This window comes from Columba livia, chromosome 2 (assembly GCF_036013475.1).
Source record: "Columba livia isolate bColLiv1 breed racing homer chromosome 2, bColLiv1.pat.W.v2, whole genome shotgun sequence".
In the NCBI taxonomy this organism is placed as follows: domain Eukaryota; kingdom Metazoa; phylum Chordata; class Aves; order Columbiformes; family Columbidae; genus Columba; species Columba livia.
In genome coordinates, this window is record NC_088603.1 from 73,947,679 (window position 1) to 73,971,089 (window position 23,411).

The following is a 23,411-nucleotide window of genomic DNA, read 5'->3' on the forward strand; positions in this document are numbered from 1 at the left end:
TAACATGATATTTTCTAATGCTTTCAGATGAAACCTTTAAAATATAGCACAGCTGGTTTCCTATTTAACAAACATCCAAAGAGATGATTGTAAATTAAACAAATATTAAACTAATGCTGTTTAGGTTTCTAGAAGATAATTCTTAATCTATCACAATGACACTGTCTTAAAGTTAAGAACTATATATTTAGGTTATGAACTCAAATACCACATTAGAAGTTTTGTTAAAAAAAGAACAAATTAAAAGTAACTGTGTCATAACTATGGTATTTACAGAAAGAAGTATTGTGAAAAACCTATAGATAGAGCACTACACAACAGAACTAGTTATCTTGACTTAAATGCCAGATTAAATATTGGAAAAGGTTCCGGGGTTCAAACAACATAGAATTAAAGCAGCAGAAGTTAGTTTTAATGTCAGCCTGTCACAACTATTTCTTACAGTGTTTGAGAACATATTCTATGGGCTTTCAGATCAAGTGCTTAATTGAAAAACTAGACAAAACTAATATATCGTCATTTTAAAGGAGACTTGCTACCATAAGTTGATTAAAAACTTAGTTCTGTGCAATGCCAATAGAATATATCACATGGATTAAAGAACCACAAAAAAAAAAAAAGCCAGTGAAGAAACAAACCTGAGAACAACTGTAAGTAAAGTTTAAAGTTTTACTAAAGCCCATGTTACTCTTTCATCAGTATTTGCATCATCATCAATAAAATAACTTTATATTCATTAATTTTTTATAATTAGTTGGTAAAAACCTTAGGAAGAAAGACTACCATGTAGACTGAGAAGACAGTTATCAAAGAAGCAACAAACAGAGGGAAACAGTCAAATATAAAAAGATATATCTAGGATAAAGGAATCCAAGCCATCCCTACAGAATAACGAGCAACAGTGCCAGCTGCAAAAAGTAGCACTTCAAGAGAATTGGCTAACAAACCACTCACTACTGGTTACCAGTGCAGCACTAAGGTAAAAAGGATTATCTTTTTAATATTATTTTCTGGTTGGTTGTTTTCTTGGTGTTTGTTTTGTTTGTGGGTTTTTTTGTTTGTGTTGTGGTTTTGTTTTGTTTGTTTTTTTTAATTATGAACAGGGTAGGGACTGTGGTGGAGGGACAGGAAGTCTTCTAGTAAGATGCTGGAATAGTGTTTGCAATCCTAGAGTCCACATTTTATCAGGGTTGGAAAAGTGGAGATGATGAAAGATGTACCTGTCAGATGTTATGCAAGAGGCTAGAGGAAAAATACATACAAAGAGACAAAAATCTTCAATTTATTACAAAAAATAGCTTAATACTTTGAAAAGAAAAAAAAAAAACACATATCCAAACTAGGCAAAAAAATACACAGCCAGAGAAGGAAGGTGATGAGGGATCCACTAGAAATCCAACACGGATTTTGGGAAAGTGCCATTTCCCCATCAGAACAAGGTAACAATGGACCCTGCAGATTTTCTCCAATGTGCACTCCCTCACAAACAGAGTATTCAGCACATGAGACCCCTAGTAATCATTTAATCTTAAGTAGCCTTTGGTTTTCGTAGAGCTGGTATCTTGATAAAGAGAAATATAATTTCTGATGCTATTTGTAGGAGCTGGGCAGGTTTGAAGCTCTAAGAGTGTCTCACTCAAAGCCCTCTAATTCCATTTTTCACTCACTATAAAGTTCCTATTTCAGAAAAAAATGTCATAAATTCCACTATACTTATGAACCAAAGTAAAGAAGTCTGTGGGCTGGAAAACGGCATTAAAATTTCAATAAAATAAACTACTTGATGTGGTATAATAAATCACATTTTACAGTGCAATTTTACCAACAGATAGCAATCTAAACATCCTTAAAAGCCCCATGAAACTCAAATGCAACAGTAACTATTCCATAAAGACAAGGTACCCAAAGCCTTAGGTTATTTATCAATCCTCAAAATCTAAACATCACTGGGGTTCAATATATCAGGCTTTCAGATTATCTACAGTTCTAATTGATGATCCAAAAATGAGGATTATGAAGTAAGCTAGAACGTGCACCAACAACTGTTTTGAGTAGCAAATAACATACCAAGTGCTAATATATGTATGTATTTTTAAATCTTTCCCTGTCCTGTAAACCATTAAACTTTTCTGGAATTCACAAAAGCACATATAGTGAAAACCAGTAAAAAAGTGGATTAAAGGCATTTGGTACTCACTTGTCTATCTCAATACCAAGCGGATTAGCTGGACGTAGGGACAAGGGGGGAATCCCTTTGTTCCTATCAGTGCGCATGTCATAATAGTTCATTTCATCCACCCAGACAGCAGACTGATCCAAGATACCTAGAGAAAACAAAGCGCAGATCCTTAAAACAACAAGGGCGGTCCAGCACCATCAACTCCTAACATACTGAATTAATTTGAAAAATCCTGATAAATATAAAATGCATGCCTAGGTAATATACTGCAAGACGTATGGCAAAACAACCTGGATGCAATTAGGCTAAATTATTTTATTATAGATGCTGAAAAGGTATTAATGGCTGGGCATCAAACACTACCCTCTTACAGAGTGCCCAGTTTCATGTACATTAAGAGCATTTTCCTGATCACAAACTATTAGTATTTTTAATTCCTCCAAGTCTTTCGGTATTTGACCAAACCCCATCATCTACTACTTTCTAAACAAGCAATTACCTCACAGTCTTCTTATTTGCATATTTTAGACAAGAGCCCTTTTCTGAGCTCTCCCTAACCAAAAAGTAATTAAACTTTGTCCACATGTCAAGCTCAGTGACTCAAAGGACACAGGACTGACATTTTTTTTTTCCCCCCAAAGCCTTGGCAGGGACAATGCATAAAGGTGAGGCACAATAGGTCTTGATTCTCAGCCAAAGATGCAGCCAGCCATATTCTTGGCCATCCCCTTCTTTAACACACCCATCAGATACTCAACACCAGAAATTACCCCATTCCCACTCTCACCCATTTGTTTTAAATATCACTTCCCTCCCATCACCAAAAGCCTCACTGTGTAACATATGCACTTGATTCACTTTTCTATTATTAACATCTTAGTACAGCTTGGGAGAAACTGCGTGTTATTTAACCGTTCCTGAATCTCAGAGAACAAAAGCCTAAAACAGTTCTTGTGGGAACCTCTAGGTTAGAAAAGATAAATATCCAACTTCATCAATGAGGTGTTCTGAAAGAAACATTTTCAATCCAGAGGGTATTTAGGCTGGATTCTAGATTAAGCAGAGGTCCTAGACTGCCTGGCAACATCATTTCAATGGTTAAGCATCTCATGAGAAATACTTAAGACTTTCCGTCTTGCAGGATGGTTTGAATTACAAATAAGAAACGGCACTGAGGACTCAACTTTCTTTAAAGGATTAGCTGTCAGCTCAGGATTTAGGTATAAAGCTCATGAGCTGGTTTATATTTTGTATTTATCTAGTACACTTTAAAGTAATTACTGGATCTTTTATGAATTTTTTTAAAATTTTAGAAGTTCAGTGCTACTAGCTACAGAAAAATAAAGGGCTACTTTTCATTAGTCATTGAGGGTTTTATCAGGATATTGAAATGGGCAGATGAATTTCACATATACCATTATTTTATATATATATTTGCACATTTTATTGATGTACTCTGCTTTTTCTAGACAATTGAAGATCCTCCTGAGGTGGATCCATTTTAAACACACATTTTATTTAAAGAGGCACTCGGTCATACATTTGTTTAGCAAAGAAAACAGATGTGAATTTGAACAAGAAAAATACCTATTCTTTCAGGTTTAAGCAGTTTGAAGGAAACAGTTGAAGTCCCTTTGCCACCAGACTTTGTAGTGACAATAATGTCTCCCTTGTCATTTTTAGCCTGTCCAACTCGACACACAATTTTACTGGCAGACATCCATTCAGCAGTCAGCAGACAGTTGTGCCCACAGATTGTTAAACCTGGCAAAAAGAAGAAAGAAATACCTTACTGTGAATAGAAGTATCTTTTGAAATTCTGCAATGCAAACACACTTATGATGCTTCATATATTTTACATAAATGTATGCCCCTTCTCCAGTCCTTTACAGCCAACTACAGTGAGAGTCACAAATATATTTTTCAGATGTTCCTGAGGTGGCTTCAGGTCTTTTTCTCTAGTGACACCTCATGAGACACATGCAGTGCTGCTTGAAGCTTATTTTAATCTCTTCCACCAGTTATGGGCTACTGTAGCTTTTACTTCATGTTGTACAATACATCTTCTGTCTGCAAGACACATAGACAACTGCTGTTCAGTACTGCATTTACATGAAACTTCCTATCACTACTGTGTGGAAAAAGTCTTTCATAAATTCACTCCCTATGAAGGAAGAGAGGGGGGAAGGGGAATGGAAAATCCCTTAACACTTAAGAGTCAAGGTACTCCTTAATATAAGGTCCAAGGCTCCCTGGAATGTCATGTCAAATCAGTCTGACCAGGTGATCAATCTGACCAATCAATCTGATCGATACTGGTCAGATCAGGACTCTGGATGCTGGAATAGATGGATTGTTTATTAGATCTCGAACAAGAATTTCCATATTCTGACCTGGAGTTTTGTTATCCTGAAGAATTGGCAAGATCTTAATTTCTACAGTATTGATTTGCAAAACAGCTTCATTGGGCTCTTCTTAAATTATACCCTTGCCTAGAAACATTTTGCCTTATGTCCAAAACATCAAGGCCATACTAGTGTGTAGGCTATAGTGAAGTATAAATTAGGTAGGCACAGCAGATCCTCCCCTGTTGGCCTGGTTTTTGGTTTTAATTTCTAGAAATCTCTGATCAATTTAAAAATAGTTACAGACAGAAAAGGGTCAGCATGTGTGGCTCAGTACCAAAGCTTCACACTTTCTCTCACAAGTTAAGTCCCTGACATTACACAGCAGACAAATTTGGCAGTTTTCATGGTTGTCAGATGTAAAAATGCCTTGCTCCCTGCCAAAAACTATTTTGAAAATGAAAATCAAAAAATAAAAAATAGATAGGGACTGAATCTTATTACAACTGAAAGCAATTTTACTTAAGCAAAGACAGTAGATTTCTTTCTTAAAAGATGCCTGAATAAAGGGTGGGGGATGGGGAACAAAACAGAATACACACACAAAAAAGTCTTAAAATAAAAACATTTTTTGGTTGTTATTTATTTGCAACATTTTAACCACGCCAGTTTTTGTTTTTCAGAGGGGAATAAAAAAACCACACAATTATGATGCGTGGGTTTTAACCTCACGTTACACTATTACATCTCTTCTGGTTTTATGGTAGCAAGTTCTCTGAAAGAAAAAAAGATCGCAGTAGGATAGAAGACTAACTGATATAATTTGTCTGAACCATTCATAAAGAGGTTTTCACCCAAAGGCCTGATTTCAGGCTTAAATTACGTAATACTTTAAAATCAACATCTGAGCTATAGCAATTTAGTAGGGTAAAATTTTTTGAACAAGTGTTTTAGAGATCCTTGTATCAATTACTGTCTACTCATCAGAGGTTCTCGAGCTTTAGCTCTCAAGAGAAGAAGATCACCAGATCTGACATTTCTGAAATGAAGCGGAACAGCCTTTGTCTGTCTCTTGAAAACACAGAAGATCGTAAGTCTCTATTAACAGTTTATATACCACACTAAATGCAGTAATGGCATAAGACAATTTCTAAAACAAAGCCATGTTAAAGTGAGACCTTTTAGTGTTACAGATACAACTTTTTTTCACCAAAAAGAGAAAACTTCCCTTTAAATAAAATTTCATTTTAATATGTTGCATGGTACAAAGACCTTTGAGAACGTCATACTTGGGTTCAGGCCTTTATGTGCCTTTCAATAAATAGGCACAAGCAATTATCTTACTGGGACTTGCCAATTTTGGTTAAGTTTTTTACAATGCCTACAAAATAGAACTGCAATCATCTTAAAAGACAAACTAAACCTTGAGAGCATAAATGTTACCAGTATATCCTGGATTTGACTTTTTGTACCATGAGCTATAGAGTTACAAATAAAGTTTATTTGTTGTCAAAGATACAAAAAGATTACCAGAAATCTCTCTCTTAAAATGAAACAGAAAGGCATATTCTTATATTATGTGATATTCTTTTTATACATATATATATATATATATATATATATATATATATATATATATATATATATAAAGTTTCTTGCTTTTCCTTTTACTCTAATGTATCTCAAACAGCAGACTAAACTTTGTAAAACTCTCATGCAGACTTGCTTAAATCTCATGCCTAAAAAGGCTCACTTTTGCAAGTATTTCTATTCAAGACACAGGGAATATTCACATGTCTAATTTAACCATGAAAAGAATTTTTTTCCATGTCTGGGGCCTTAGCAACTTGCTGAAGAAAGCCTAAAATAGAGCTAAGAAAAAAAACAAGGCAATCTATTTTTTTTTTTAAAATCTCAAAGCACGAGATTATTAGCAGCCATGTGTTTCAAGAGATATAAATAAATAAATAAATAGATAGATAGATAAATAAATAAGTAAATATAAACAGTTGGTCAGCCATAATACCGAGGCACAGTTCAAGAGATGTCTTCCTTCCAAGAACCTACCACGGATGACTTCTAAGATGATCATACCAATGAACTACTAAGGTTATCCAAGTCCATTAACCACACAAATACACAGAAATAAACTCACCTCTAACATCATCAGTTATTTGACTTTTTCTCAACAAAAATTCATTAGTGTAATGCAATCTTGTCTAGCAGCTCAGGAAAATACTACTTCCCTTTTCGAGAGACAGCAAACTGAAGTGAAAGGGAAAATTGTAGTAGCTTATGCTTGGCTATAAAGTTCATTGTGGTGGCCAAGAATGGAATTCGGGAATCTTGGTTTACAGCCATGAAGTGAAACATTGTTTCTAGCAAAGCCAAACAAAATACCAATGGACTTCAGAGGAGTCATGATTCCACAACAAATTAGATAAATCATCTCTAACATGAATACTGGAGTACACATACGCTTAACTTCCAGAAGAAATAAGGGAAATTCCACTAGTTACAGTTCACTTGGATTTCCAGAATTTTTTACAAAGTCATTCTTAAAAGGCTTAAGAAAATTAAGCAGCTATAGGATATGGGCCTTAAATGGATAAATAATTTGTTAAGAAAGAAACAGGGTGACAGTAACTGGTGTGTTTTCACTGAGGAAGGTTTCCATAGCATACATGCTGGGACCACTTATGTTCAATATATTCATAAATGACAAGATAAAGAGTCTACAATGTTTGTTGATTATATTAACTTACTCAGAATGTAAAGATTGTAAAAAGTAGAAAAAATGTGGAAGAGACCTCATGAGACTGAGTGGATGAACTATAATGTAGATGCTATAAAACAGTACCTGATATTCAGTGAACAAAGACATGATGCACACAGGCAAAACCTTAAATTCACAGACGACAGCCTCAGACAGACTACTAACCCTCAAGCATTAAATCATGGGACTACAATAGAATAAAAAAACATCAGCTCAGTGCTTAGTAGGAGTTACACAGAAAACAGAATCCTATGGAAGAAATTCAATACAAAAGCGAGAGTACAGTATTATGGCACAGTGCATTCACATCCTCAATAGTGCATGTAACCAAGCTGATGTTCACCCACGACTGGCAGCAAAACCAAAAGAGATTCACTGAAGAGCAACAAGAAAGGTCAAAGACACATGCAGAAAATTTAAATGTGCTAGGACTTTTTAGCCTGGGAAAGGTGCAATAGAGAAATAATAATCAAGACGCGTATGGTCAGGAGAATCAGAGAAAACTGCTTGTTCCCTCTTTCAATGCCACACTATGACAAATCAAATGAAGTACCATGTTAAAATCAAGGCAGCAAAGGAAATGGTCCTTCACACAATGTGAAGATAAATCATTGAACCTGCTCTGTCATAACTTTCTCAATACATTGAGAACACTTCTGATCGGAAAGTCTCCATGCTGAAATTCTCAATGCTTGGGTAAGTAAGAAAGGAGCATTACATCTCTTCCAGTACACTCTCATAGGTATCCACTCTTACTGTTTAGCATGGGATGTTAAGTCAGGTTAAGGGCTCATCTAGCAGAGCATGGTCCTTCTGATTAGTTACCCATTGGGCAGCATCCCTCAATTTATGGATTCAAGCACCTACTTGTGAAAAGGGCATTTCTCATGCCACGCAACATGGACTTTACCACACAAAAAATAAATCTCTAATCAAATCCTAAATGTGACAACCTACAGTCTCTAAAGAAAGGGTTGCTTTTTTTTTTTCAACTTACCTATGAGGTCTGTAGGTCCAGTCCCCAAATTTTCTCCTCTAATTGTCACTTTTGTCCATGAGATGCCTTCATTGGGAGAGATGCCAGTTACAAGTGGGGGCTGCCGTGCTCGAGACATGATGACAATTCAGTTACTGAAAACTGAGTTGCTTTTATCTGTTCAGCAAGAAACAATAATTTAAAAACAATAATTACATTATGTAAAAGTTATTTAAAACCTTTTAAGCCATTCTTCTAAAATGGTAGGAAAACATGAATGTAAATATGGAACACCACTCTCAAAGCTTTTTGCCACATAGTCATAAAACAAAGAATACTTACACCTTCTTTGTACTTCTATTGTTTTTAGTTAAGTATACCTCTAGTTCTGAACTGTAAAGAAAAAGTACATTCAGAAAAATACTAAACCCTCAAAATGCTTAATGAAACTAAACATACATTCCAAATCACTTATGTCAGAATTCAAATCAGCCTATTCAATCCTCTATTAGAAAGTTATTATTGTATTCCTTGGAAAATTTAGAATTTCTAAGCTAAGGAATAGACTATGATTACATATTGGGACAACTTCCCATCAAAATTAGACTTATTGGCACAGTCAGTCACATGGGAAGAAGCCCCCAGCATTTATTTGTATAAAGAATCAACACTTACATAAACTGAGAAAAATCAAAACATTACTTACAGACACTACACTAGCAAAGAATATCAACAAATAATATCTCAACAGATCAGCAAAAACAATAATAAAATTATTAACCAAGCACTTCCAGAAGAATATGCCTTTGCACCTGACATTAGGAATCAACTCAAACCAGTTAAATCTCTGTAATACAAACACCAATATGGTAGACATGTTATGCAGCCTATATTTAGTTTATTGTGCAACTGATCACAAATTCTTATGGCTTATCAGAAGTTTCCTTAGTGCAGCTCTGTAGCTACAAGCAGATTAGAATAAACTGAAGCACATTAGCTCCCACCAACTTCTCCACATTTCGACACTTACTAAACACAGAGCCTGCTCATAAGTAGACAGGTCCTACAAAAGTCACAGAAGTGGCAAAAGCATTTGTTGTAAGGACTTGGAAAGTAATTCTGCATTACCTATCCCATTTCACGACCCTTCACGGAATCATATAGAACGGTTTGGGTTGGAAGGGACCTCTGGAGATCATCTAGTCCAACCCATCTGCTAAAGCAGGTTCATCTAGAACAGATAACACAGGAATGTGTCCAGGTGGGTCCTGGATGTCTCCAGAGAAGGAGATTTCACAACCTCTCTTGAATTCTTCTACCAAGACACAACAACATCTTTAAAATTCCTAGTAAAAAAAAAAAAAAAAATCATTTGGTATTCTGGAACTTCAAAAAGTTATTATGATCAGTTTATAATAGGAAGCCATCTGCATTGGAAAGGTAAGAACCAAAAATAACCTACAGGAAATGTATTTATTTCTAAGAAGGAGAAGGTTGTGCTCTGACAAGAAGAGTCCCGTCCCTCCTGCCCTACTCATATCTTTTCCCAAAACTGTTTTTCCCCCTCACCTCACTTCAAAACTGAGGCCAGGTCCTAGTCTTGCTTTTTTCCCCTCTGACTTCTTATCCATAAATTCAAGCAGGGAGGGAGAGAAGTGTTAATATCCCAATTCTCTTTTAAGATCTGGATACCTTGGTAATTCCTCTTCCTTACCTCCCGTTCCTTACCCCAAGCCATCTTGACCAGACAGCCCACCTGTGCTACTGTTGATCCACTTCCTCGCCACAGGAGAAAATGATAGACTGGGTGTTCTGTCAAGATCCCCAGTCCTGGAGTCACCAGGCTTGCCCAGCTCTCCTCTCAACTGCACTGCATTCAAAGCTACATTACCACAGTATCGCCTGACAAAACAATGGGCAGCACAATAGAAATAAATTTCCCACTTCCTGTTGCTAAACCTAATACTGGAGCAATCAGAATCCAAAATTACAGGCGAAGTCTTGCTTATTCCTATACAAGATGCATAGGCGCAGAAGTTCAGACCTTTCAGAATCTGAAGTTTCCTCTGGAGTCCTATGTAAAGAGGATGTTAGAGAAGAATCAGGTGTCTAAGTTTACCTAGAACATGGAGGACAAACTGCATCTATTCCTCACGATCTTATCTATGTAGTCTTTGCAGCTTTTGTCACAGATCCGCAGCAGAGCTCGAAGTTTAACAACAGTTGTAAAGAAGCAATGGGGTTGTACCACCCACACAAACCTAGTCAACTTCTGCAGGAAGCAGCAGATACCAGTAAGACAACTTCTGAGCAATTTTTTCATAAAGTTTTATCAGTAAAGTGTTATTAGTAACACAGATGTAAAAACCCATCTTCAGGAGCTCAGTGGTAATATGTAGAGGAAGACATCTTGAGGAAAACAAGTAAAACAGAAGCTACTTTGGCATTATTTGTTTGATTTTCTACCCTCCACCCCCCCTGGTCCCCCATTACAGTTCCCTTGCATTTAATACCTAGCACACAGGTAATTGGTTTGAATCAGTACCAAAATTCAAAAGTAATATTACAACATATTTTTCTGGATTTCAGAAATTGGCACTAGATCTCCCTTCATGATGAGCTGAATAAATGTAATAAAAATGCTGAGCCTCCTGAGGTCTAATATTTCTTCTAAAGTATTTCCATATTTACTGCAGAATTGCTTTAAAATACCTCACTGGAATGAGATGACCACAGTAAATCTCAACACATTACAAAAGCACTGCAGCACTGAGATTCTCTATTATTATTGTTGTTGTTTTTAAACAGCACTTGGTTTCATTTATTTCAAAGAATAAGTGAAGGGTCTTATGGAATTTAACCTTATTACAAATATCAAACAAATGCTTGGGAGCCTTCAATTCATTTATGGCACTTCCTTTCCTCCTTCTTATGGCAAACATGTCAATAGCTAAAATGACTGAACTGTTTATTGGGAAGTCTAGCCAGTATACTATCATGGCCCGCAGCAAGTTTTCAATTTTTTAAAATGTCTTTAAGGCAAAGGTGAAAGAATAATGATATTTTTCATTTTATGAAAATATAATTAAGAGCTTTTGTTGCAATTCTGTGCATTGCCCTGAAGAGAAGTTCTGTTCTTTACAAATAGGTATTATATATAAAATAATAATATATTTAAAAAGCAGCCTTCTTACTGAAAGACTGGTTCTTTTCAGACTAGGGAAGATTGCATAAAGACAGTTTTCTATACAAGACATTTTCTCAAAGGAGCCAGGCTCACTGAAGAAGTGTTAACAAAACTATTTTTTTGCAATGAACAATTTTGTATGCTAACAGAAATCCCTTTTCCTCTTCCCCCCGCCCCTTTTCTTTTAAAAACTTCATTTCCTCACAGTATCTCTGCAACAGTTTAACATGGATGACATCTGTTTGACTGCTTTCATGATCTTGCCCATATTATTCTCTCTATTATTCTGTCATAATTCTTGTTATGAAAGCGCAAGGAGTTAGAAAGCCTCTGCAAAGACCACCTACTACAAAGCCATCTTGAAATACGCCTTTCGTAAACATCACCTTTGTTCATACATGAGCTGCTCAAATAAACTGTCCTCTCATGAAGGTTTGGTTAAAAAAAAAATCCAGACAATTCTGAGCATTACAAGCTTGCTAAAGAGGCGACATCTTCATTCTTTATCCTAAAAAAAGCAACTTTATAAACAAATAATGAAGAAGTGAAATATGGCCCAATGTAAGGGAAAATCTAAGTCTAGTTGCTTTTTGGCTTTTGTGAACCCGCATTTGGTTTAAAACAAGAATTCTTAAATAGGGCTCCCCATTCAACTTTTAATGGTGAGCAGAGAAGAAACACAAAATAAAACGACAATAGCTACGGTATCTGTACTATAAAGCAGCGCACTGCTTATCGCTCTGGAAGATGTACCAGAATATGAAATAAGTGAACAAAAGAAGTTCAGAATTTAAGGATATTAAATTGGCTGGTAAATTCAAGTCTCAAAGGAAAACTACAAACATCGGAACAGCATATAACTTTGGAAGATGAGTAACAATCAGGTGCCACCTCACAAATTTCACCAGTGGAAGAATTGGCAGTAGAAATGTTTTAAAAAGTGGGGTTTGACTTATAAAAGAAGACAGCAAGTTGGTTCCAGTGTCTCAAAAATCAAGTTAAAGTTTTCAGTGGTGCTTTCTGACAGTCTCTCTTGGAGGCAGACAGACTCAAGGTCAATGGAAATGCCATGGTCATCTAGCAAAGGGAATCTAGGCTGTCAGGAAGGGAGGAAAGAAAAAGCCTGTTTATTATGGCTGGGAAAGTCTAAGCTACAAGCAAGCACACAAGTCTTCAGGTATCAAATATTTATTTGTTCTCACTCATATATATGTGATAAATTACAATTTTTAAAATGTTGAGGCAGGAACAGCTGGAATGACATTGCTCATGTTCAAATCACAGTATGTCTCAGACACTGTTGGTTGTTTTTAAAAAACAAGCGAGCCTGAAACCAGTAGCTGATGTATTCCTGTCACACTAACATCACAACATTAAATGTTTTCTGAATTAACAGATTTATGAAACACCCTTTTTTAAACAAGTAATAAATACTCATATTGCAGAACCTAGATGATGGCCCTTTCACCTTAAGCTACACAAACTTGTGCTTCTACCAAATAAATCTAATTATTTGTTTTCACTAGAAAACCCAAAGAGTACCCTGAGTAAAACACCCTATGACAGAATCAGTGAAGGGACACAGCAAATGACCCCAAGAAGGACGAGAAAGTAAAAACTTCCTACATGTTTGTACTCAAAACCATTACAAAATGATAAAAAACACTATTGCCACCTTTGCTGTGCTTTATCTTCCCAACAATATAAATTCAGACAGACAATCTACATAAACCAAGATTTAAAAGCACCCAAAAAGCAGCATTGTGAAAATAACTGACATTTATTAACCCCTCTGGAGATCTTCAGTGCCCTAGAATTTCCACAGCCTTCAACACTGCATTAATAATACAAAGTCCATTCCTGCAAGCCTGCCAGAAAAGACTGGGAAGTGAATAAGCTAAACAATGCTGAAATTCCAAGTGATATTAAGAATCTATGCATGTTTATTTAAATAATAAAAGAAGACTTGTCAATTTAAACAAGAAGTGCTCATGAATCTTATATTTGGAGCGGGGGGGGAGACTCTTCAAAACACCGCTAAGCTACTTATAATGAAAAGATGAACAAACATAAAAAAGGGGGTAATTTCACCGTCACACAGAAATAACAAAGCCTCATTTGTCTTGCCCTGTCATATCCGGCATGTTGATTCAAGCCAATATTAACACTGACAAACATGTTAACCTACAGGACAACATCACATGCCAAAATCAGTTTCAATTTGGGAAGATGTGCAAGTTTTGAGATGAAGAGGGTAAACGATGAAAAAAGATTGTGAGTATTAAATGACATAATACCATGCCTTTCTCTTTTTAAAAAGGCTCCTGAATATTCCAATCGGTCATGAAAGGCATACTAGAAATTTTAGTTTTAGGGTAGCCAAGGAATAAGAGCAGCACTTTTGCTTTCACAACAGCCATACTCGCATATTTCATCAGTATCTCAGAGGTCCTGCTTTCCTTAACCCAGCAAGGTACATCTTCATGGCTATACATCTTGACAGAGCGAAAGGAAAATAATCACAGCACTCAGCGATACCATTAACATTTCTGAGTCACAAGGGATTAAAAGGCTGGACCTGAGGCAGATGCTGCGGGAGCCCTCGGCAGAGGAGTTCAGCGCCCGACGCAGCCTGGGCTGCAGCTGCGAGGGATTGACAGCGCTAACTGGGGAACCCAGTGCAGGAGAAACTCCGGGCACAGTTCCGGCATCCGAAATAAATTAAAGTAAATAGTGGTGCTCTCTCTCATCCACCCTGTTAGCAGCCTCTGGGTTGAGCCGGAGACCACACACCGGGACCACACAGCACCAGCTGAACTCACTCGCACGCAACATCTCGAAGCTGTCACTCTGCTGAGGTACGAGGAGGAAAAAGGGGGGCAGGAGTGCAAGACTGTGTGTGTGTGTGTTTAGAAAAAGCTGCTTGCTCTCCTCTCCTATCATTACAGCTGGTTATGTTTTGTGTGGTTGGGAAGGAGGGAAAGAAGGGAGGGATAAAAAAAGACCTATAAACCTCACTAAGAAAACATACTGGTCTTGGCCTTTTGTAGTAATGATTTGCACTCCTCCTGTACTAGTTTAGTAGCTGATGAAGGGCTAACAAAGCATCCATTTAACATCAATTAACCTTTTATCTATCACATGTCAAAAAAAAAAATCTAGACCAGTATAAATCTATTTCCTTGTACATATTAAATGACAGCATCTTATCAGTTGTGACGTACCGCATACCTATATATTGATATATTTTTACATCAGGAATTTTGACAGGTTATTTATTTGGCGAGGGGAGAGATTCCCCGCAAAGAACAATTAACTGCACAAATGCCATTACAACATCAATATGCTGAGCTTTTCTACAAACATTCCACTGTAGAATGAAGCTTTGTTCATTAGTATCTTACATCATAAACAAACTGAAGGAAATTAATGAGCCTACATATGACACTGGGTTTGTGACCTATCAGCAAAAAGTAAAAATAGCAAGCCTCTAAAAATAGATTTAAAAGAACATTAATCTATAATACAGATGAACAGAGTTTTAAATTTGGACTTGTGTGGGGAATTCTTTGGTTCCTTTAGTTCAGAAAAGCATTTCATCTGCCAATTTTATCACCTATTCAAACAGAAAAAGCTGAATAAAACGTTTCAAGAATTTAAAAATCTATTTTAGTCAATCTATTTCAAAAAAAAAACAAAACCCTTTCCCTCCAGTCTGCTACCATGAACACACATACCTCCTCCATCAAACTCACCAGCACATGAATTTAATTTAATCCACCTACACAGTCTGAACAGCCGAGAAACACACTGTCACATTTTCACCTCAGCTCAAAATCTATTTACCTAAGGGACAATGACAATCTCCAAGTGCCACTATTACACAAAACTATCAATATCACAATAATCCAAACATCAATATTAGCCCTATAAACTTGGATTAGGACATTTTGCTGGGGAAATCCTCACGAAAAAATTCCTAAATGTGTTTCACCTTATCCAATACATTTTTTTAAAAGTTACCTTTAAAGTTCCATAACTTCACACTGAAAATAAATCATTCCTCCAATTTATTAATATGGTCTACATGCTGGTTTATATCAGTTCTTGAATGAACAATTTTGCAAGAATATTCAATGTTACAGCACCTATTCAGTACCAAGACTTGAGTCAAACCAGTTTAAGTTTTCTGAACATCTGTTCTGTTCGTACTGAACTGGCTAGAAAGGAGCGATAATGTAGAAGAAAACGTAATTTAAGAGAGTCTGTACACAGATGTTTCTCCCCGAAATTTCCACTATTTTCATTATAAATTTCATTACAACTCCCCAGATATTAAGTCATCTACTTGGTTAAAAGCTTCTGTATTTATTATGTGACACATCGCTATAATCTAGCAACGTTGTGAAGAAAAGCCTTAAACATCTCTATATAAACATATATAGAGAAAAAAGTCAACTCAGCTTTACACAAAACCATATCACAGATGGCCATAAATCTCCCATTAATTTCTAAATTCTCACAGAGCACATGCTTTCCTACATCTGCTTCTACCTCCAACACCCAGCAAAATTTGCTTCATCTAGAAGTCATTTTCCTTACTGTCCACCAATTAAATGGTTCATCCCTCTGTTGTTCTAAAGTTATCCATAAATTTCTGTGCACTATTTAAGATATTAAGAAGATGGTAAAGAATCTTAATACCCTCATCATCTCTCTGTCTCATGTTGTTCACAGGCTGAAATTCGAAAACAATAATTCAAGCATCAAAACCTTTCAAATACGTTTATGCAAATGCATTCAGAAAGATCCAGAAGTTTATAAAAATAAACTAAATAAATTCCAATGGGATGGAATTTTTTTTTCCTACAGAACCATAATTATTTTTTTCTAAGCCCTGTAACTATACACATTATTCTTTATAAAAACATTATATAACCACTGTAATTACACAGATCACATGGTTGAAGTTTTAACTTAGGTGCTTGTAGGTAGGACTGCAACACTAAGTTTAATATTTGCTGTGTGACTTCAGTGGTTCCTTTTGTTTCAAAAATATTTAAAAGATGAGACATGCACTTGTGTTACTGACACTCCTGTATTTTTCATGTTCTCTCCGAAACACAACTTTCTGCCCCCTGCTCTGGGAAGTACTCAAGCCACACACTACAGCATCTTTCTCTATTCATATCATCAAACACATACTCAAGTATTTCACTGTGAGAACCTGTATGCACAGGTATTTTTCTGTCATATTTCAGCCTGCTTCTGCCTTACATACTTTCAGTCTTCATTTCCACTCATCCATCTAAAATCCCATGTCCTGTATGGAATTATCACACTTTCAGAGTAGTGAAGTCCTGTGAGAAAAAGAAGCTCCCTTGCTTTCTATGCTGATGAAAATGAAACAGAAGAAAATCCCATCAGCTATATACATAGCTCCTTCACTTTTTGCCAAAAATTAAATGGTCAGTTTTCAAGCAAGAAGCAAAGCAGAAATTTTTTTAAAAAAACAAAACAAAACAGTGAGATTGAAATGGAGACAAGAGGCACAGAATTCTTAAAGAAAAAATTTAAGGTAATCACTTTTCTAATTAAAACATTTTAAGATGATCTTGAAAAGTAATAATAAAAAAAGTTTAGTTTGTCCCCAATATAAAAGTGGGCATTTAAAAAGGAACTTTAGCCCAGCATAGCCCTAAATCTTTAACTACTACAGGCTTTTTTATTAACTTGCAAATACAGGGTTACAAATACAGGGTACATTGCTTCTGGGTTATCCATGAAGTGAAAGAAAAAATACAAATCTAAATATATCTAAAAATTTATATTGTAATCTGATCCACAGACACTTTTACACCGCCAGAGTTCACACTGGCTTCTGCACAATATAGCCCAAGGTCTGCTTTTGAGAATTAAACTGAAAATCTTGGAATCTGTAGTTCCCTTAAGGCCAAGAGAAAACCAGGCCCATTAAGAGCTTTGTGTTTCAGAAAATTTGTTTTCCTTAGAAACAAAACAAAATTAGAATGGAAACACAGGCTTTCACACCCATCACTGTATGCAATCATATTTTCTACTGAAACCGCTGAACATACTGTCTGCAGATCATACTTCTACACAGATCAATTTCCTTTTGAAGAAAAACACTAAATACTTCCAAAATAATACAAAAAAATCCAATTACAAACAATTTCTCTGTAGGAGAGAGGGAAGGTGTTTGATTCATTGTTGTGCAGAATATGAAATTATTAGCTTATCTTTCCCTATGCAGAGCGCATAACATACCGATCACATAATTAATCCTTATTTTCAGGGACTTCCCTGAAACACTGACACAAATACTAAAAAAATAATTTTCATGTTAAAGTACAAAAATTTAAATCAGCTTTATTTTTAAATTGATATGCTGCCAGCTGTAAACACAGACCTTTGCTTTCATGTTCAGTGCAGAAGATGAAACATCAATTTGACATGACTGTGTTATGCATGCGCTGTCTAAAGATCCCTCATTCTACCAGCACTTTTACAAACAAGATTTCCCCCATTACTAAGCACCATATTTCTCCCCTGGGAAAAGTAATTTGAAAGACAACATTGCACAGCACAGAGTTACCGAATGTAGGTGGTCCAAGACACATAAGGTCAAAGTTAAGATGAAGAGCCAACATCTGACTTCAGCTAAAAGATATGAACTTAGCCGGTTTTGGATTTTGAACCTTCAGTGTACTTTTAAGTACAGCAGCAGATTCCACTCTTACTGAAAAGCCCACACAGAAAATAAGTTCACTGCAACATGTACGGTCATTTGAGTAGTATTTTCCAGTCCTTCACTGTACAATGAAGTACTACCGACCACTCCAGTGGAAGACTTTCTCTGCCTGTTTGCATAACTGAGTAGTGATGTACAGCCGTCCAGAACCCATGCAGGTGATGTCTGTCTGTGCTTCAGATGCTGTTTTGACCTGGAGCACAGGACAAAACTGTAACCATAGATGGATATTTCATGGATACTTTCTGAAGTCAGAATCCATGATTGTAAGAGCACCTTTTCTATTTAGCCTTCCAACACCATCCTATCAAGATGTTACTTTATTTTTTTTTCTTTTAAGGGAAAGCAGAAAAGCACAGAATAAACAAAATTAAAACAACTCAATACTGATGTTTAGTTTTAAGTACCGTGCTTAAGACTTACCGGATTTACAGCTAAACAGAACAATACATTGAAATAAATTGATGAAGCACGGTTTAGCATAACATATCCAAAAGTTTTCATCACTTAAAGAGGTTGGTGGCCTCTGCCTTTCTAGTCAACCCACTTATTTTGCCTTAGTCCACCTTCACTGTGCTGAGTAGCATAATAAAAAACAGAGTGGATATAGTTTCTTTTTAGTAGGACCGTGGGAAAACAATTGGTGGATTACATATTTTAACAACTTTATTGTCCATTTTTGTCTGAAGTGCTTTCAACAGCTAGGATAAAAAACCCAACTCTGCTCATTCACAAGAAATCCTACAATTTAGAAAGAACCTGAATACTACAGGTTCAAAAATACTTAGTGAACAGTGAAGATAAAGCAATTTCTCTGCACAATATCCAATGCTCAAAGGGCAAGGTCTTAAAAAAAAAAGTCTTTAAAGTAAAATACATAAGTTCATAACCTAGAACATTAAGAGATTTTCAAATGAATTCTAAAAAATGTCTTTTAGATTGTTCTTAATCAATAATATCTGATAAAGCAATTACAGTATTTTAAAAAACCTATCAAGTCTGTAAAAATATTGTCATTTATTGAACGATGGCCATGAAAACACAATACTTTATATTTTGTTTAAAAAAAAAGTACAAGTCTAATCTGTAATATGCTTATAATTAAATAATTTCACCTCTGATGCACACTAAAAAAAACTTACATTTTCTACATCAGAAAAGCACCTTACCATTACAATATAAATTAATCATATTTTCACTAAGATAAGTAACACCAGTATCATTAAAATAATTGCATCCTGTTTTAAGTTATGTTTAAGACAGCAGAAATCCCACCTAAGCAAACACACTGTTATCTAAGAGTGGACATAAACCACAAAAATTGTAAACTAAGCTATCCACAGGAAAGAAATCAGCAGCAGGACATGCCTTTTGCTACTTCTTGCTGGCTCTATGCAAGCCGTGATAGACACTATAGAAACAGGGAACCAAGAATTACAGAGCTTTACTTCTTCAGGTGAACAACACGTAAAGTAAGAAAACAGACCTGTTTTGCTAAGCCACAAATTTGTTTATTTGCAGTTTACATTAAAAAAACCACACAAATAGAAGCCTTTTAACTGTTTTGACAACTTTACCAAAAGCAAAAACAAAACAAAATTTACAGTAATGAAATATGTTCAAATTCACTAAAGGTGAAAACAGACTGTTTACTTATTTTAAGAATGATCAGAAAGCCTCGAAAACTGAAGTGAGATTATGATTTCAGACTAAATTTTTAAGAATATTTGTAATTTAGATTTAATCTGACTTTCTGTCAGAGCTAAAATGGCTTAATACTTCGCCAGCTTTCAAGTCAAAACTTTATAAAGTATATGGCTGGAAGCTGTTAATCCACAATGGGCGCGCAAACTGCAGGAAATAGAAAAAGCAGCGGTGGGGGTGGGGAGGCAGGATAAGGAAGAAGAAGGAAAAGCTGGAAGTGTAGAAGGAATGCTATTTTGAAAACCAGTAAAACTGAACATAATGAGAAACTCCACTTTGGAAATAACGATTATCCCCATCTTTGAACAGCTACTCCCCTTGATAAGAGCCTTTTCAGGTTGCTAATTAAGATACTGAACAGGCAAGGAGGAATGATGTTTGGTCAACCAGATCAGGACTCTCCAGGACTGCAACACAGTCCAAATGAGGAAGAAATGTAGAACTGGGTGGAAAGTAAAAGATAAAAATACAGAGGTAGCACAACACTTCCAGTTGGGTATCAATGAAAGCAATCACCTCAAACCAGTATATGTTATTTGTTCCACATTCACAGAATCACAGAATGGTTGGTGTTGGAAGGGACCTCTGGAGATCACCTAGTCCAACCCACCAGCTAAAGCAGGTTCACCCAGAGCAGATCACACATGAATGTGTCCAGGCAGGTCTTGAATGTCTTCAGAGAAGAAGACTCCACAACCTCTCTGGGCAGCCTGTTCCAGTGCTCTGGCACCCTCAAAGTACAAAAGATTCTCCTCATATTCCTTATTATCGTAGTATTTTATCATACTTGCTTAAGTACACTCTCATTTGGGGCAGTTATTTCTGAAATGTTAAAGTACCACCAAATACGAAATTAAAAAATCAGACCTGCAAGCAACCAGCTCTTCAGTGGTCCGAACTCCCCTCTGCCCTGCTAATTTCCTTTACGCCCCCGCCCCGCCACACACACATAGACACTTCATTGAGATTTAAGACCGTTCTAGACCAGCCTTGTCTCATCACAGAACCAGCAGCCAGGGAGGTCTGAACACATCGCTGTCAGCGATGAGAAACAAAAGCAAAAGCCACTGAATCTCCGCCCCGCCCGCTGCCTCGCAGGGCCAGCTTCACAATGGCTCCCTCACAAGCGCACCCACGGCCCAGCGCAACCTCTCAGGGCCACCCCCATCCAGCAAACTCCCATCCGCCGACAGGACACCCTGTATCGCCCCTCCCCAACCCGCGTCCCGTCTGCCGTCGTGGGGCTGGGGGAGGAGGGAAAACGAGCAGCCGGGAAGTCACCACCTCCTTCTCTCGACAAACGGATCGGCGGGGCCTGGCGCCCATCCGCCGTCCTGCCCCAGCCTCTGGCCTCGGGAGACGAGCGGGGGTGGGAGACGACCCGTGCCGGCGGTGACGGGGCGGTACCGGGGCGGCCCCGCGCGGGGCGGGGCCAGCAGGTGCCTCCAGGGAGGCTGAGGAGGGGCCGCGATGCGCAAGACACCAGCGCCGCTCCCCCTGGCCCCAACGGCCGTTAACGACAGTCCCGGCCCCGCTCCCCCCGCAGCTCCCCGGGCGGGGGCGGGGCCTGGGACGCGACACTCGACCCCGCCCGGTGGGCGAGGGCCTCGACCTCCGCGGGGAGCGGGAGAGGAAGGAGGGGTGAGGCTGAAGGGAGGAGGGGGAAGGAGCCGGAGCTGCCCCGCTGCGAGTCGGCTCCGCAGAGCCCGGCGAAGGAAGAGCGGGGCGGGAGGCCAGACACTGTCACTCACCGGCCGCCGCCGAGTCCGTATCCGGTACCTAAGGCAGCTGCGCTCCCAGCAGCGCCTCCGCGTCCGGCGGGTACAGGCACCTCCAGCCGCTGCCCGAGAAAATCGATGGCACACGGAGCGATCGAGGGGGAAGGGAAAAGCCACCGCCCCCTTACGGGCACCGCCCCCTTACGGGCACCGCCCCCTTACGGGCACCGCCCCCTTACGGGCACCGCCCCCTTACGGGCACCGCCCCCTTACGGGCACCGCCCTGCGTGCCTGCTCCCTCCCGGTCCATCCATCTCGCCCTTGAAGGGGCGCTGATAAAGGTGCTGAGAGTACCGAGGTCAGGTCCCCTAGTGGAAGAGGAGCAAGGGAAAGCACTACTACAAATAAAAATAAAACTAAACTAAAACAAACCAGAATAAAATAAACTAGAATAAAATAAAATAAAATTAACAATATGGACAACCACAAGCATAATAACAACAACAACAACAACTATAATAATGTTAAGAAACCCATTGTTGAGCACTCTACTGAGGTCCCAGCAGGCTGAAGCTCATCCAGCGGCAGCGGGGGATCCTCTGTGCTGTGGTGGAAGGGGAGAGCCTGGGGGTGCCACCTCCATAGGTGGAGAAAGGAAGGGTGATGGAGAAAGGCCCAGGCACGTGCTCTCAGCAATCAGTAATGCGCATCGGTTCTCATTTTCCGGTGAAAAAAGTAAAAATGTTTCTTAAACCAAACTGGCTCTCTACCTAGGGGCCCTCTGAACAAAGACTGTTTTTCGTTTTCAAAAGGGTCAGGAGATCTCCTCTCTCCCTTTTTGCTGGGATTGTTGGAAATGCAGTTGCAAAAGTCAAGTTCAGGCAAAATCTTTGTGGGAAGGAGAGGAAAAGTGTCGAGAGAGAAAACAGAGGAAAGAACCAATTCCTCAGTTTTGCAAAACGAGGCTTAGAGCTGGACACTAGTGGGAAAACAAATTACCTTTCCTAAAACCTCAAAGAACTTAAGCACCATAAGAAGCATTATGGCCAAGAAACATATTTTTCCTCACTTTTTTTTTTTTTTCAGAGGTTAAAGACATCCAAGTTAAATTAGTAGGCTGTAATATCTTGTCACATGAATAACAGCACTTTTGTGACTCTTTCTTCTAGGCTCTGTAAAACATTACACAGCATGTCTCTGGGGAAAAAAATGAGACCATCCAGTACCTGTCTTTTCTCTAGTTGCCTCCAAAGTTTTTACTGATGACTCTGCAGTTGTCTGCTAATATCCGGTGCAGAAAGAGAGCTCTTCAGTCCCCCAACAAAAGCAAATTTGGCATGACATTAAAAAAAAGTGTAACTATTTGCCACCCATTTCAAAATTATGTTTTTCCTCTATGACATCTTGTTTGCATTTTCTTATTAAAAGCCTGTCATTGAATGTACCAAATAAAACACCTGTTTTGGAAGTTTTGGTTGATAAAGAGGGCCACATCCAGCACACTACATACCTGGATCCCCGGCCTGCCTGGTGCCCTCTGGGAGTGGGTACCAGTGCCCCAAAACCCCATGGACTGTAGTGAGGTCCATAAAGGGAACTGTCTACCCAGAAGATTTTGTAATAAACAAGCATGAATTTAATTTTAGTTGAAGTGACAAACTTCAGTGCCAGACTGAAGTCTTGTTGTGGAGTTGGCTGCATCTTCGTTTCTGTTGTAAGTGCAAATGCCCTAAGGAGATGAATCATCAAGAAGA

The 23,411-nt window shown here is 38.0% G+C and overlaps 1 protein-coding gene across 3 annotated transcripts in view; it reads right to left on the reverse strand.

Annotated features, from left to right (window-relative positions):
* EXOC2 (exocyst complex component 2) overlaps positions 1-21,873 on the reverse strand; it is a 133,666-nt gene extending 111,793 nt beyond the window's left edge. Inside the window, exons 1-5 of one of the 3 annotated variants that reach the window (XM_065052523.1) lie at positions 21,691-21,735; positions 9,405-9,507; positions 8,298-8,453; positions 3,767-3,943; positions 2,198-2,324 (exon numbers count right to left, since the gene is read on the reverse strand). In XM_065052523.1, coding sequence (XP_064908595.1) covers positions 2,198-2,324; positions 3,767-3,943; positions 8,298-8,415 — 422 coding nt within the window. In that variant the 5' untranslated portion in view covers positions 8,416-8,453; positions 9,405-9,507; positions 21,691-21,735. Of the gene's footprint in view, positions 1-2,197; positions 2,325-3,766; positions 3,944-8,297; positions 8,454-9,404; positions 9,508-21,223; positions 21,338-21,690 lie in introns of those variants that run through there. The other 2 variants (XM_065052522.1, XM_021293321.2) reach the window with 2 other exon arrangements.
* Between the last annotated feature and the right edge of the window lie 1,538 nt (positions 21,874-23,411).